This window comes from Lampetra planeri, chromosome 18, assembly GCF_965212315.1.
Source record: "Lampetra planeri chromosome 18, kcLamPlan1.2.h2, whole genome shotgun sequence".
Lineage (NCBI taxonomy): Eukaryota > Metazoa > Chordata > Hyperoartia > Petromyzontiformes > Petromyzontidae > Lampetra > Lampetra planeri.
The window spans coordinates 7,254,827-7,270,656 of record NC_136124.1 but is presented as its reverse complement, the minus strand read 5'-3'; the positions used below and the strand labels follow the sequence as shown (position 1 = coordinate 7,270,656).

At 59.4% G+C, this 15,830-nt stretch overlaps 1 protein-coding gene across 1 annotated transcript in view; it reads left to right on the top strand.

Moving 5' to 3' along the window:
• Positions 1-14,657, top strand: part of LOC144723585 (MAM domain-containing glycosylphosphatidylinositol anchor protein 2-like) — a 50,155-nt gene extending 35,498 nt beyond the window's left edge. Inside the window, exons 9-18 of the mRNA XM_078602437.1 lie at positions 1,019-1,312; positions 2,795-3,061; positions 3,208-3,356; positions 4,313-4,493; positions 4,933-4,956; positions 5,659-5,832; positions 6,377-6,532; positions 9,094-9,218; positions 12,192-12,295; positions 13,006-14,657. Coding sequence (XP_078458563.1) covers positions 1,019-1,312; positions 2,795-3,061; positions 3,208-3,356; positions 4,313-4,493; positions 4,933-4,956; positions 5,659-5,832; positions 6,377-6,532; positions 9,094-9,218; positions 12,192-12,295; positions 13,006-13,129 — 1,598 coding nt within the window. The 3' untranslated portion in view covers positions 13,130-14,657. The remainder of the gene's footprint in view (positions 1-1,018; positions 1,313-2,794; positions 3,062-3,207; positions 3,357-4,312; positions 4,494-4,932; positions 4,957-5,658; positions 5,833-6,376; positions 6,533-9,093; positions 9,219-12,191; positions 12,296-13,005) is intronic.
• Positions 14,658-15,830: the final 1,173 nt, after the last annotated feature.

Sequence of the window (15,830 nt, the reverse complement as noted above, 5' to 3'; positions counted from 1 at the left end):
TTCGATTCCCGCTCACGGCCAACACCGGTGACGATGATCTGAACCGGTCCCTGGGCCTCCCCTAGGTCGACTCAGCCGTAAATAAGTACCCAGTGCGGTGTGTCAACATCGCCACTCGGGAGAAGAAGGCGGCCGGGTGTGGTTACACGACGAGATCTTTGTCGTTAAATTTCGATTTAAAGCTTTCGTGACTGCAGGGATTCATCTTCTTGGTTCTTTCGGTAAAGTCACGTAGAATGGAAATAATAAAATAATAAAAAGAAAACATAATAAAATAATTCTCACGAAGTTTATGTTTTCTTTTTATCATTTTATTATTTCCATTCTACGTGACTTTACCGAAAGCACCAAGAAGAAGATCTTTGTCTTTACGTCATGAAACGGCCCGTGAAGAGCCGCACGCGGCTCTGGAGCCGGAGCCGCAGGCTGCCGAGCTAAGAGCCCCTCCTGCCGCACGGCAGCGCCGATCAAGTCGCGTGGTCACGCGGGCAACTCGATTCGACTTGGCGGAGGGGGAAACACGACGCACGATCTGACCCCAAACCCAACAACAGCCACGCGGCGCGACGCCGCTCGTGAAAATTCTTCGCGTGAAAACTTAGAAAGGTGACCCCTTTACTCTTTGGTTCTTTCGGTAAAGTCAAATAAACCACGACGTTTCGGGCGCAACACAAGCGTCCGTCACCTGATGACGGACGCTTGTGTTGCGCCCGAAACGTCGTGATTTATTTTATTTTCTACCGACGTGACTTTACCGAAAGAACCAAAGAGAATGGATTCCTGCAGTCACGAAAGCTTCAAATCAAGAGTGACCCCCTTTGATTCGTCCGTCTCGTTCGCTCGCGGGGCAGCAGCAGCAGCTCACCGCTCAGTCCCAGGATGTCTCGACGAGAAATCTCGTGCAGGGCTCTAAAAGCACTATACGCGCGAAGAATTCGATTTAACGTGTCACCCCCCTCCCCCCTTTGTACCATTCTCGTCTAACCCCCCCACTCCTTCCCCCCCCCCCACACCGCAGTGCCCCCCTCAGTGTCCGTGCCCAAGGGCCGCTCGGCGGTGACGGCGCAGGAGGGCCGCCCGGCCGAGCTGCAGTGCGCCGTGTCCGGCAAACCCAAGCCCGTGCTGCTGTGGTCTCGCGCCGACCGCGACGCGCCGATGCCCGACGGCTCCATGCGCTCCGTGAGCTACGACGGCAGCCTGCGCCTCGCCAACGTGACGCGCGACATGGCCGGCGTCTACCGCTGCCAGACGGACCGCTACAACGGCTTTAACGTGCCGCCCCGAGAGGCCTCCATCACGCTCAACGTGCACTGTGCGTCCGGGTCCTGGTGGAGGGGAGCGGGGGAGTCGGTTGGGGTGGAGGGGGGGCAAGCGAGTCCGTGGGGGAGCGTGGGGGTGTGGGGGAGTGTGGGGGAGCGTGGGGGAGTGTGGGGGAGCATGGGGTCGGTTGGGGTGGAGGGGGGGCGAGCGAGTCCGTGGGGGAGCGTGGGGAGTGTGGGGAGCGCGTCTAGCGCCACGAACACGGCGAGCCGAGTTCGATTCCCGCTACGTGGCCAACATCGGCGACGATCATTGGCACCGGTCCAGCACCTCGCCGAGGTTGGGGCCGGCTTTACTGAGCATCTGGTGCGCTGTGTAAACATCGCCGCAAGGACGGAGGTGCTGGCCACACCACCGCCTCTCGTGCCACGCTGCCCTTCGTAGGTGCTCGCTAACAGCACGGCCTACGGAGGCGTGCACGGGTTGTGCGTGTGAGTCACCACGTGACCCTCAACGTGCACAGTCCCTTCACCGGGTGACCTCTGCGTGCGAGCGGATCGGTGTGAGCGGCGCGTGCAGGCAAGGGCCGGTGAGTTCAAAGCTCTCTTTGAACTCCACCCTCAGGTGTGTTGGCTAAAGTGGTCCCGTGGGACGGGGCCGTCTTGATCGGCAACTCTAACGCCCAAGCCGGTCATGGCCCTAACACGTGGGTGGAAGTGTTTGGAATGGGCGTGACGAGCTCAACTGTAGACCTCTGCCTGGCCCATGGGCTTGTCATCACCTGCACGCTGTTCCGGCATCTGCACATCCACACACAATGGGTGCACGCCGGGTCCAAGCAACTTCCTCGTGGCAGATCAGATCAAACGGCAGCCTTGACACCGGGGCTTGCCGTGGAACTGCTCTGTCCACGATCCATCGGCTTGTCATCCGTGCGATGACCCGACCATTGTTCTACTGCGCTGGTGGACATCCACCTAGCCTGGTCTCGGGTAGCTGATGAAAGTTTCAATCGAGAATGTCATCGTCACTTGCAGCTGGGGTTGGCATCGTCCCCACCTGCTCCTGATGCCGAGGGGAAATGGGCGACGTTCAGAACAGAGGCTCATGCAGCGCTGCTATTGCCGCATTCGGTAGCCAGTTGTGTGCTCATAAACTGGTGGCATAGCTATCGAGTGTGCAGGCGGTGCAACTGCATCGGGGCCTACGGCTACGAAGAGGAGGGGACATTGGACAGAGCCCACTTCGTTCTTTGCACCAGGACCTGTACCAACCACGCTACCATAGCGCTGCCAGAAACCCTGACTGATGGAGGAGATATTCCCGCTGGCCGAGAGAAAGCGGTGGGCCCTCCCTCCCCACCGACAACATTCCAAACTCCCGAAAACGCAACCATCTTGGGGGCGCGAACAGCATCACGCTAATGGCCACAGCGATGGTGTAAACGCTGCTCCACACAATGATAACGAATCACCCTCTTCCCCTATCACCTTCACCCCCCCCCCCGCCCCTACCCACGACGCCACCACCGCAGACCCCCCGCAGGTGGACCCGCCGCACAGCGAGGTGCGGCAGGCGCTGGGCCGCTCGGTGTCGCTGCGCTGCTCCGTGCTGCGCGCAAGCCCCGCGCGCCCGCTGCTGCACGAGTGGCTGCTGGGCGACCGCGTGCTCACGTCCGGGCGCCTCGAGACGCCGGGGGAGCCCTGGGACATCGAGCGACTGTCGCGCTCCTCGTATGGCACCTACAACTTCACGGTGCTCAACGAGGCCGGCGCCGCCAGCTGCCTCTTCACGCTCACCGGTACGCGCGGCGCGTGGCGCGGTGGCGGCGCGCGCACGTGTGTGGCCTCGCGCCGAGAAGGTGCCCGGGTTCGACTCCCGAGTCGGTCGCCTTCCCGCGTGGAGTGCGCACTCTGTCCCCCCCCCTTCTCCCGTGTGGTGCCGCAGGCCGCGCGTACCCGCCCGAGTTCTTCTTCGACACGGCGAGCCCCGTGCGCTCGACGCGCGGCGACACCTACTCCTACGAGCTGCAGTGGACGCAGATGAACCCCGACGCCGTGGACCAGGTCACCTCCTACAAGCTCGAGTACCGCCAGGTCAGGGGCGCAGCGCGCAGCAACCAACGCAACCGCCAGGGCAACAACCACCACTGCGACCGCAACAAGCGTGACCACCGCAACAACCACGACGCACCGCGACAACCACCACCACCAAGACCGAGACAATCAGGACGACCACTACGACGCACCGCAATAACCAGCACCACCACCACCACAGCAGCTACAACCGAGACAATCGTGACGACCACCACAACCGCGACGCACCGCAACCACCACCACAACAATAACGGCAGCAACCACCACGACAACAACCACGGCTGCGGCAATCACGCAGCGCCTCCTCGAGTGGATAAGGGGTCTCGGAGGTAGCTCGGCAGTGTCCACTTCCGCGCGCCGCTCGTCCTCTGGCAACGCCGAGGAGGGTCGTGCCGCTCTGCGAGATCTCCGGACGGATCCTGCGTCTCGGGACGCCGACAGCAGTGCGACCGCGATAGCAATCGGGGGAGCGAGACAGAAAAATCGATTTGAAATTAATTTGGGTGTTCATTCCGTTTGGCTGAATTCCAGCTCTGATAATAATAAAACATTTCCGTTTGATGGCCATTTCTCTGTAGAAATGCGCTTTGGAACGTGCAGCACCCCCTGCTGTGGTCACGTGCAAAGCTACTTAGTGGGCAGCAGAGGGCAGTGCAGCTAAAAGCGTTGTTGTGCTGTACTTCTACGCTCCCGTGTTTTATGTTTCCGCCTTCGACCGACCCGCGCTCAGCGTGGAGTAGGGTAAAATATCCCCACACGGTGTGGAGCAGCCCTCGTCCCGTAATGGAGTGACGAACGGCTGTACATGTACCCGTGGAGATTTAAGGAATTCAGTCGGGCCCAGTGGCAGAGACAGCGGCTTCAGCACCGGGGGACAGCGCATTCAGATGCACCCACGCGCACGAACGGATCTCAGCAGTGGTTTCTGCGACATCCCCCGCATGCTTCCCGGGCAGGTGGGGCAGGGGCGGTGGGACCGGGTGGAGGTGACGGTGAGGAGCGTGCTGAGGCGCGGGGACCTGATTTCCCACACCCTCAGCGATCTCACCAAACCCCGCGCCTACGAGGTGCGGCTCACCCCGGTCACCGCGTTCGGAGACGGAGACTCCGCCAGCCGCATCCTGCGATACTACGAGGGTACGCACGCATTCGCGCACTCGCGCACTCACGCGCTCGCGTGCACACGTAAAGACAAAGATCCCCCGTGTAGCCTTAACAAACGTTCGGGGCAAGTGCCGTGAGCCAGCATCTATGAAGAAGACCGGCACGGCACGAGACGTGGTCAGCGCCACGCCCGGCCACCTTCATCTCCCCAGTGCTGATATTTACACATCGCACCAGATCCTCGTTTTAAGGCTGAGCCGACCCAGGGGAGGCCCAGAACCGGTTCGGATATTTGTCGCACCGATGTCAGCTGCGAGCGGCAATCGAACTCGGTTCGCCGGGCTCGTAGCGCGGCGCGCTAACCACTGCGCCACTACTCCCCACACGTGCATGCGCGTACACGTGCAAAAGGTGATGTGAGCGGTGAGGGCCGTGGTTGATAATCGTGGTGATGATTCTTTCTTTGTTTCAGCTCCAACGCTGAGTCCACAGACAGGTGTGTACCACGCCACGCGCATCACACGGACCACACCGCGTAACCCCCATCACGTGCACTGCATCGTGTACAACCACACCGCCCCCACCACCCACTCCAGAGCGCGCCACACACACACCGCACGCACCGCATCACGCACTCCACGGCACTGCGTTGCGTCACCGCTGTGTGTGTCGCGTCACCAACGCATCACCACCGCGTCACCGCTGTGTGTCGCGTCACCACCGCGTCACCATCGCGTCACCGCTGTGTGTGTCGCATCACCACCGCGTCACCACCGCGTCACCGCTGTGTGTATCGCGTCACCACCGCATCACCATCGCGTTACCGCTGTGTGTATCGCGTCACCACCGCATCACCATCGCGTCACCGCTGTGTGTGTCGCATCACCACCGCATCACCATCGCGTCACCGCTGTGTGTGTCGCATCACCACCGCATCACCATCGCGTCACCGCTGTGTGTGTCGCGTCACCACCGCTCACCATCGCGTCACCGCTGCGCGTGTCGCATCACCACCGCGTCACCACCGCGTCACCGCTGTGTGTGTCGCGTCACCACCGCGTCACCATCGCGTCACCGCTGTGTGTGTCGCATCACCACCGCGTCACCACCGCGTCACCGCTGTGTGTGTCGCGTCACCACCGCGTCACCACCGCGTCACCATCGCGTCACCGCTGCGCGTGTCGCGTCCCCGCTGCAGGCGACGCGTCGTGCGGCTTCGAGGACGAATCTCTGTGCGGGTTCTCGCTCGACCCGAACGGCAACTTCAACTGGACGCGGCAGAGCGCGGCGACGCGGAGTCCCAAGTTCACGCCCAACACGGGCCCCCTGGCCGACCGGGCCGGCTCCAAGACGGGTCGGCGGGGGTCGCGGGGTGAAACTCCCCGCGCAGGGGTCACTCACAAGGGGTCACACACAGGGGTCACACATAGGGGTCACACATAGGGGTCACGGGGAGTGAAACACCTGCCCAGGGGTCACGACCCAACAGGGGTCACGACCCAACAGGGGTCACTACTCACAGGGGTCACGAGCCAACAGGGGTCACTACTCACAGGGGTCACTACTCACAGGGGTCACGACCCCACAGGGGTCACTACTCACAGGGGTCACTACTCACAGGGGTCACTACTCACAGGGGTCATGATCCACAGGGGTCACTACTCACAGGGGTCACGACCCCACAAGGGTCACGACCCAACAGGGGTCGTGGGGTCACACACACACACTCTCATACAGCTGAAGGTATTGACGTCCCACCCCCACGCCGCACACGACTTCACGTGACGACGCTGATGGTGTTGACGATGCTGCTGCTCACGTGGACATTGCCGCCGATGACGTCACGGCCGCTGTCGACGTTCATGTTCCTCTCGATTCTGCTGCTGCTGCTGCTGCGGTTGCCATGGCTCCCGCAGGCTTCTTCATGTTCATCGAGACGTCCAGGCCGCGTAACCTCGGCGACCGCGCTCGGCTGCTCAGCCCCGTGTACCACGTGACGCCGCCGCGCACCTCCAGCGGGCTCAGCGCCTTCTGCCTCTACTTCTACTACCACATGTACGGCAAACACATAGGTACGAGCCTCTTGTCCCACCGGGGTCCCAACGGGGGTCCCACCGGGGTCCCTCTGGGGGTCCCACCGGGGTCCCTCTGGGGGTCCCACCGGGGTCTCACCAGGGTTCTCACGAGGGGTTCCAATGGGGTCCAACTGGGCATCCCACTGGGGTTCCACCAGGGGTCTCACCGGGGTTCAATGTCTCAACGGGGTCCCGTCGGGGGTCCAACCGGGGTCCCTCTGGGGGTCCCACCGGGGTCTCACCGGGGTTCTCACCAGGGGTTCCAATGGGGTCCAACTGGGCATCCCACTGGGGTTCCACCAGGGGTCTCACCGGGGTTCTCACCAGGGTTCTCACCAGGGGTTCCAATGGGGTCCAACTGGGCATCCCACTGGGGTTCCACCAGGGGTATAACCGGGGTCCAATGTCTCAACGGGGTCCCGTCGGGGGTCCCCTCGGGGGTCCAACCTGGGTTTAACTGGGGGTCTACTGAGAGGGGAGTCGGGGTAAGCGCAAAGATGTGAGCCCAGGGGTCCCCTCGAGGTCCCATTGGGTGCAACTGGGGTCCAACGGGGTCTCGTCGGGTCCCTGTGGAGGGTTCAGGGTCAGGTCTTAGGTGGGATTAAAGGGGGGAGGGGGGAGTTTCAGGGTGAGGGGGTCACGTTGAGGGTGAGCGTGAGAGACGGTGTGTGCGTGATCGAATCTGAGAGTGGGAGTGTGAGAGAGTGTGCGGAACCTGCCCCAAAAGTCTGTTAAGGCTATACGGGGGAACTTTGTCTTTGTAGGTGGGAAGCAGCAGTGTAGCGTTGAGCGCGCTGCACGGCCAACACCAGTGACGATTAATAATCATCTGAACCGGTTCCAGACCTTCCCTGGCTCGACTCAGCCATAAAACGAGTACCTGGTGCAATTTGCGAACCTCACCACGAGGGAGACAAAGGCGGCCCAGCGTGGTGCTGGCCACCCACCCCCTCGTGTGCCGTGCCGGCCTTCACAGGTGCTTCTCGCCAACAGCGCTTGCCCCAACAGTCCGTGAAGGCTGTACGGGGGGCGGGGGTGAGTGTGAGATTGAGTGTGTGAGATCATGACGGGCTGCGTGAGAGTGGAAAGCGGCGAGCATGTGGGAGATGGTGCAAGAGGGAGAGGTTTGAAACTCTGAGCCACCCCAAACACCAACCTGCCCCAGCACAGTTTCATAATCCACGCTGCGAGCGAGCGAGAGAGGGTGGAGGTGGGTGGCGTGGTGGCTGCGATAGTGGGGAGTAGCATGGTGGTGGTGTAGTAGTGAGTAGCATGGCGGTGGTGGTGGTGTGCGTACTGTGGTGGCGTGGGTATCATAGTCGTGGGTAGCAAGGTACTGATGCGTAGCGTGGTGGTGGCGTGGGAAGCGTGGTGGGGTGGTGGTGTGACAGTGGGTAGCGTGGTAGTGGTGTGGTAGTGGGTAGCGTGGTGGTGGTGTGGTAGTGGTTAGTGTGGTGGTGTGGTAGTGGTTAGTGTGGTGGTGTGACAGTGGTTAGCGTGGTGGTGTGGTAGTGGGTAGCGTGGTGGGGTGGTGGTGTGGTAGTGGGTAGCGTGGTGGGGTGGTAGTGGGAGCATGGTGGTGGTGTAGGTAGTGTGGTGGTAATGGTAGTGGGTAGCGTGGTAGGGTGGTAGGGTGGTAGTGGCTAGTTTGGTGGTGGTGTAGGTAGCGTGGTGGTATGGTAGTGGGTAGCGTGGTGGTTGGTGATGGTGGTGGCGTGGGCCGTGGTATTCACGATGCTGCTGGTGGTGGTGTTGGTGATGCACGAGCAGGAGGTATTATCGAGGCAGATGGCTTTTTGTGGGATTGGTGGCGCAGGGGCGAGAGAGCCGATTCGTCCGTCGCGGCGAGAATTACCGTAAGCGCGGAGGCTGGATCAGGTTCAAGTCCGTCATCCAGGTCACGCTTTAATTATAAAAAAATCTATCACGGGTGGGTGTTGCGTTTTATTATTAATATCATCACAGTTGCTGAGCAAAGGACCGAAACGCCAAGTGGCTGGCAACAAACAGGCTCCTTGCTGGGTTTTATCGTCTCGAGGGCATTTTGAGGGTAGAACGTGTTGCGTTGTGCGAGCGATGCTCTTGTGCGATGGTGAGTGCTCATGGTGATGAATAATAGACATGGTGAGCGGTGACGGTGAGCGGTGGGTGGTGAGCGGTGACGGTGAGTGGTGGCGGTGAATGGTGAGCAGTGGCGGTGAATGGTGAGCGGTGGCGGTGAGCGGTGGCGGTGACGGTGAGCAGTGGTGGTGAATGGTGAGCGGTGGCGGTGAGCGGTGGCGGTGACGGCGAGTGGTGGCGGTGGCGGTGAGCGGTGGCGGTGAGCGGTGGCGGTAAACGGTGAGCGGTGGCGGTGACGGCGAGTGGTGGCGGTGGCGGTGAGCGGTGGCGGTGAGCGGTGGCGGTGACGGCGAGTGGTGGCGGTGGCGGTGAGCGGTGGCGGTAAACGGTGAGCGGTGACGGTGAGCGGTGAGTGGTGAGCGGTGACGGTGAACGGTGAGCAGTGGCGATGAGCGGTGGCGGTGAACGGTGACGGTGAGTAACGGCGATGTCCCCAGGCTCCCTGAACATCTACGTGCGCTCGCCCGGAGCGCTCGACACGCAGGTGTGGACGCGCGGGGGCAACCAGGGCGACACGTGGCACCGCGCCAACGTCACCATCACCCCGCCAGGGCCCTTCCAGGTGCCCGCACACACGCGCGCACCTAGCCTGGCACCAGGGCTGCGGCAATGTCACCGTCGTCACTTTGTGGAAAATGGCAGCTGTTGTTGTTGTTGTTATTCCTGTGTGCAGGTGTGTGAGTGTGGAGTGGGGAGTAGTGTTGTGTGTTGTTGTTGTTGTTCCTGTGTACAGGTGTGTGTGTGTGGAGAGTAGTGGCGCAGAGGTTAGCGCGATGCGCTGTGAACCCGGTGATCCGCGTTCCATTCCAGCTCACGGCCCACACCAGTGCTGATTGTTTGAACCGGTTCTGGGCCTACCCTAGGTCGACTCAGCCTCAAATGAGTACCCGGTGCTGTGTGTAAACATCGCCACTGGGGAGACAAAGGCGGTCGGGCGTGGTGCTGGCTATACCACCCCCTCGTGTGCCGTTCCGGCCTTCATAGATGCTCGCTAACAACACTTGCCCCAAGAGTCTGTTAAGGCTATACGGGGGGTCTTTGCCTGTGTGTGTAGGGAGAGGTGCGGTGTGGTGGGTAGGGTGGTGGTGTGGTAGTGGGTAGTGTTGTGGTGGTGGCGTGGGAAGCGTGGTGGGGTGGTGGGGTGACAGTGGGTAGCGTGGTGGGGTGGTAGTGTTGTGGAGGTTGCGTGGGAAGCGTGGTGGGGTGGTGGGGTGACAGTGGGTAGCGTGGTGGGGTGGTAATGTTGTGGTGGTGGCGTGGGTAGCGTGGTGGGGTGGTGGTATTGTGGTGGTGTGGTAGTGGGTAGCGTGGTGGGGTGGTGGTGTTGTGGTGGTGTGGTAGTGGGTAGCGTGGTGTGGTGGTGTTGTGACAGTGGGTAGCGTGGTGGTGTGGTAGTGTTGTGGTGGTGTGGTAGTGTTGTGGTGGTGTGGTAGTGTTGTGGTGGTGTGGTAGTGTTGTGGTGGTGTGGTAGTGTTGTGGTGGTGGCGTGGGAAGCGTGGTGTGGTTGTGGTGGTGGTGTGACAGTGGGTAGCGTGGTGGTGTGGTAGTGTTGTGGTGGTGGCGTGGGTAGCGTGGTTCTGTGGTAGTGGGTGTCGTGGTCAGCACACCGCCCATATCTCTCCCCGTGTCTCCCTCTCTCTCTCCCGACTCTCTCGCGCTCTCATGCAGACGCCTGCGTCTGTCATTCGTGTCGGAAAAGGTCACCGCATTTGTCTCGGGGTCCCATAGGCACGAAGGGGTTGGGTGGTGGGGCGGGGGGTTCGAGGGGAGGGGTTGGGTGGACCCGCGAGTCAGCAGGCGTCCACAAGCCGCAATGGGCTCCATCTCCCCAGAGCTTTCGCAAGCTAAGCAGGGTTGATGGCTGGATAGCTCTTGGGTGGGCGATGACCGCGCGTAACAAGGGTGTCACGTTAACGCGTAGGCTTTCGCGACCAATATCATCCGTAATACAGTTTTTTTGGGTCAAATTGCGTAAATATTTACGCGTTTTTTGGGTTAGATCGCTTAAAAAAAACTATTATAAAGGTGTCATAGGCTGCTGCTGATGCAGGCTGGAGTCCTACGTGGTGGGCAGCAGAGGGCAGTGGGGAAAACCCGCACCTTTGTTCGGTTCTTCATTTACCCCAAATGTGTTCTTCGCTCATTTTCGGAGGTGAGGGGAGGAGGCCACTTTCGCCGATACGATCTCGTCAGTGTGAGGGCCGCCACGCCATTTGTGAAACCATTGGGGGGGCTTGACAGCAGCACGATGATGATGGGGGGGGGGGTGTTGTCACTCTGTGTGTCTTGTCGGGGGGGGGGGCGCACTAAAGGCCACTAGGGGCCCCCAGTGGCCCGCGGGCCTTGCACAGTGCCCCACGCTCCACCTTCACCAAACAGCAGCAGCAGTGATCTGCTGAGTGGCAGTGAAGTACGGTTAACACACCTGGGAGGCCTTCATCCAGCAGTGGATTTCCGTAAGGACTGTGCTGTACTGCATCGGCTACATTGGCCAGTAGAGGCGTGTATGTCGATGCATCTGTAAACGTCTATTATCACGATTCGTAATTACAGTCGTCACTTGTTGGCTTAGATTGTGTTGGTATCTTGCCAATTTGCAGCTAAACACTCAGCGCACCCGGCAGAGGCAACATCGCTGAAAATTGTCATTATTACCCGCGTGATCTTGCGCTAAAATAACCAATTACGAGTTGTAATATTGGTCGTGAAAGTCTTCGTATAACGTCTATTAATGCTGTCGTGACGCTGGCGCGCGGGACGACGGTTCACGCAAATTGCGCGCGAATGAGATGCTGCTACGTTTGGGCCACGGCTGTTGCCCCTGAGACGCAACAAACGAGGAAAGAATACGAAGGAGACGCTCACCGCGAGACGGGGGTCGCGAGACGGGGGTCGCGAGTCAACATTGCGGAGCGATTCATCGCGGCGCTGTTTGCGGTGGTCGCTCCGATGCGGGAAGTGGTGGCGAACCCGGCGGCCCGAGTTGGACTCCCGCTCGGGGGCTAATGCCGGTGACGATTTCTTGAACCGGTCCTGGGTCTCCCCTAGGTCGACTCAGCCTCAAATGAGTACCTGGTGCGGTGTGTAAAGTAAAAAAAACAACCTCAGGACTGGAGAGACAAAGGCGTCCGGGCGTGATTCTGGCCGCACGACCCCCTCGTGTGCAATTCCGGCCTTCATAGGTGCTCGCTAGAAGCACTTGCTTCAAAAATCTGTCAAGGCTATACGGGGGATCTTTGTATTTGTATGTGCTCTATAGTCGCATAGAGTCTATAGTGGCATCGTTATCAACCGTGGTCAATCCACTACTGGATGAAGGCCTCCCCTCAATCCACTGCCACCTCTCGCAACCCAGGAAATAGCCGATGGGAGTGTCGCTTTGTCCACACGGTGCCTCCCACAATCCCCTGGGATTTCTGACACACACACACATACCCTGACACCGACACACACACAGCCTTACACATACACACCTTAACATAACCCCGATATCCGTGACACACCGTGACCTTACTCCCCGTGATGAACACCGCAGCTGATCGTGGAGGGAATCCGTGGGTCGGGAGTGGAGGGAGACATCGCCATCGATGATGTGACGGTGGTGGACGGGAACTGTGAGAAGCCATCGATCTCATCCGGGTGTGAGTCTCCAACCCCCAGCGCTCGCATGTCTACACCTACATCCCCATCACATCTCACCAGGTTCACTCACCTCACAGCTCACGTTTTACCTTAGCCGGACCACTCATCTCACGCCTCCGGTGGAAGAGCTCACCCACAGACACCATAAATGCTGTTTTTTACGTGGTTGTGGTGTCAATAGCAATATTGTGGGAACTGTAGTTGTGGTGGTGATGATAATGGCAAGATTGAGAGAATTGTGGTGGCAGTGGTGTTGGTGATGGCAAGATTGTGAGAAATATGGTGGTGGTGGTGGTATAATGACAATATTGTGAAAATTGTGGTGGTGGTGGTGGTGATGATAATGTTAAGATTGTGAAAATCGTGGTGTGGCGGTGGTGATAATGGCAAGATTGTGAAAATTGTGGTGGTGATAATGGAAATATTGTGATTATTGTGGTGGTGGTGGTGGTGGTGGTGATGACAATGCCAAGATTGTGAGAATTGTAGTGGCAGTGGTGATGGAGATGACAAGATTGTGAGAAATGTGGTTGTGGTGGTGGTGATAATAATGGCAAGATTATGTGAATTGTGGTGGTGCTGATAATGGCAAGATTGTGAAAATGTGGTGGTTGTGGTGATAGTAGTGGCAAGATTGTGTGAATTGTGGTGGTGGTGGTGGTGGTGGTGGAGAACATATCTTTTCTGTGTTGCTGCTCTCTCCACAGCGAAGCCAAACAATCTCAACAGCAGAGCCTGCGGAATGTGCCTGGGCCGCGCCTGGGTCCTGCTCCCAGGCCTGGCGGCCTCGCTCCTCTGCCTCAGGTGATGCTGGGCACGGCGTCCTGGTGAGGCCGAGGCTCCGCCGGGCCTCGCGAGGCCCCGTCGGCTGGAGACCTTTGGGGCCCCTCAAATCGTGATGGGATTTCCCTTCTGCTGTAACAGCAGCAACAGCTGCTGCAGCAGCAGCAGCAACTCATGGACCCTTGCGTGTTAAGTTAAAGAGGACATGGAGCTGGCGCCCGAGCTCATGGCGTGAGGGAGGTGTTCGGCCGAGCGGAGGCTGCTCCGGGCCCCGGGGCCCCTGGGTGAGGAGACACGAGGGGGGTGGTCGGGGAGGGAACATGTTGGCCTCGAGGAGTCCAGGACTGGTGCAGTGACAACACCGGAGGTGTTCACCCCCCCTCCACCTCCTCTCTCGGCCACACGGGGGGCCCCGAGACCCTGGTCACCTCCCCTGTGCCTTCTCAACACAAAAACAGCAGCAGGACCACAAAGGGAGAGGTCGTGGTGGGAGGCCGCAACCACGGCCCACAGCCTACAGACGCTTGACAAACTGGCGCTGCGAAGATTCCCATCGTCATCCTCTCCACCGCCTCCTCTAACCTCGCGATCAGCATCCCCCCACAACGCCCCGCCCGGCCACACCGCACACCTCGTGGGGGATTTTGTGGCCTCCGTAACCTCCCGCTGGTTTTCACACGCGTGACGAGGATCGTATATATTTAAAGCATATCAGACAGACATGGAGCTGACGCGACCAAGAGGCGACGTCGTCGTCTGCATCACCACCCACCGAGCGTGTCCATCGACATTCACCATCACTGTCGTCATAACAACCATCATCGCTGTCTTCGCCGTCATCACCATTGGTCAACATCATCATTGTGTTCATGATCATGGCCACCATCGCCACGTCGACCATTGATCTCAACTAATCTCTCAGCTACCGTGATCATCTCCATAAATCATGGTTATCATCATCACTTTACACCTAGTTCTCATCATCGTCATCATCATCATCGTCGTCATCACCATCGCCGCTGCCGCACAGTTGTGGAAGGCGCTCGGCGGTCGTCACCGGCAATCGTCACCGAGATCATCGCCACCGTTGGAGATCACCACCACTGGAGATCACCAGTGGCATCATGACCGGACGTGGCCACCACTGGAGGTCACCACGACTGGAGATGCGCACTGCTGGAGACCGCCAGTGAGATCGCCACGACTGGAGACCACGAATAGCATCACGACTGGAGAACACCACCACTCGAGACCGGCGGTGAGATCACCACCGGCGGTCGTGACTGGTGATGTTGACCGTCAGTGCGAGTGCCGGTGACAAGAAGGCCGTGAGCGCCCTTCTATGATGCAACCACAACGCCGGTGACGCCAACATCAACAATGGGAACCACGAACTGTAATTAAAGCCGAGAGACTGTTAGGGTAATTATTATTATTATTCGATGATGAGAATGGTAAGAGCACAAAGCTTCATTACATGTATCCACCGAGACCATATACCTTACGTGCAGTGTGCCGTGTCGCACTTGAATATCCGCAATATGAGTGTTGGTGTTAATATATCCACTGGGCGAGACGCGCAACTCAACGAGGCCTCGTCTTTCGCGCGCGCGTGTGTCGGTGGCGCGCGCATTTGTCAAACGCCGCGTCGAGCGTCGTTGTCGAAACGATCGACGCTGTCAGCTCGTCTACTCGTTGGCTCGCGGGTCAACTCCGGTCACGTGCCGGGTGTCCGTGCACGAATTCAACTCGGGTGGCACTCGTCCCACCGTGACAGTCGCGCTCATTGTCGGATCAGGAGGCTCAACCCGGGAGGCGTGGTGTACCGGTGGCCCCGCCCTCTGCAAGCCCCGCCTACTTTGACATAACCACGCCCACCCCCAATACTAGCCCCGCCCAAACCGCGACTGGTCACAGTCAGTCCATTGAGATGTGGGAGATGGTTAGAGTGAGTGTGGGTGGTGGGGAGATGGTTAGAGTGGGTGGTGCGGAGATGTTTAGAGTGGGTGTGGGTGGTGGGGAGATGGTTAGAGTGGGTGTGGGTGGTGGGGAGATGGTTAGAGTGGGTGTGGGTGGTGAGGAGATGGTTAGAGTGGGTGTGGGTGGTGGGGAGATGGGTAGAGTGGGTGTGGGTGGTGTGGAGGTGGGTAGAGTGGGTGTGGGTGGTGGGGAGATGGGTAGAGTGGGTGTGGGTGGTGGGGAGATGGTTAGAGTGGGTGATGGAGAGATGGTTAGAGTGGGTGTGGGTGGTGGGGAGATGGTTAGAGTGAGTGTGGGTGGTGGGGAGATGGTTAGAGTGGGTGTGGGTGGTGGGGAGATGGTTAGAGTGGGTGTGTGTGGTGGGGAGATGGTTAGAGTGGGTGTGAGTGGTGGGGAGATGGTTAGAGTGGGTGTGGGTGGTGGGGAGATTGTTAGAGTGGGTGTGGTGGTGGGGAGATGGTTAGAGTGGGTGTGTGTGGTGGGGAGATGGTTAGAGTGGGTGTGGGTGGTGGGGAGATGGTTAGAGTGGGTGATGGGGAGATGGTTAGAGTGGGTGTGGGTGGTGGGGAGATGGTTAGAGTGAGTGTGGGTGGTGGGGAGATGGTTAGAGTGGGTGTGGGTGGTGGGGAGATGGTTAGAGTGGGTGTGTGTGGTGGGGAGATGGTTAGAGTGGGTGTGAGTGGTGGGGAGATGGTTAGAGTGGGTGTGGGTGGTGGGGAGATGGTTAGAGTGGGTGTGGGTGGTGGGGAGATGGTTAGAGTGGGTGTGG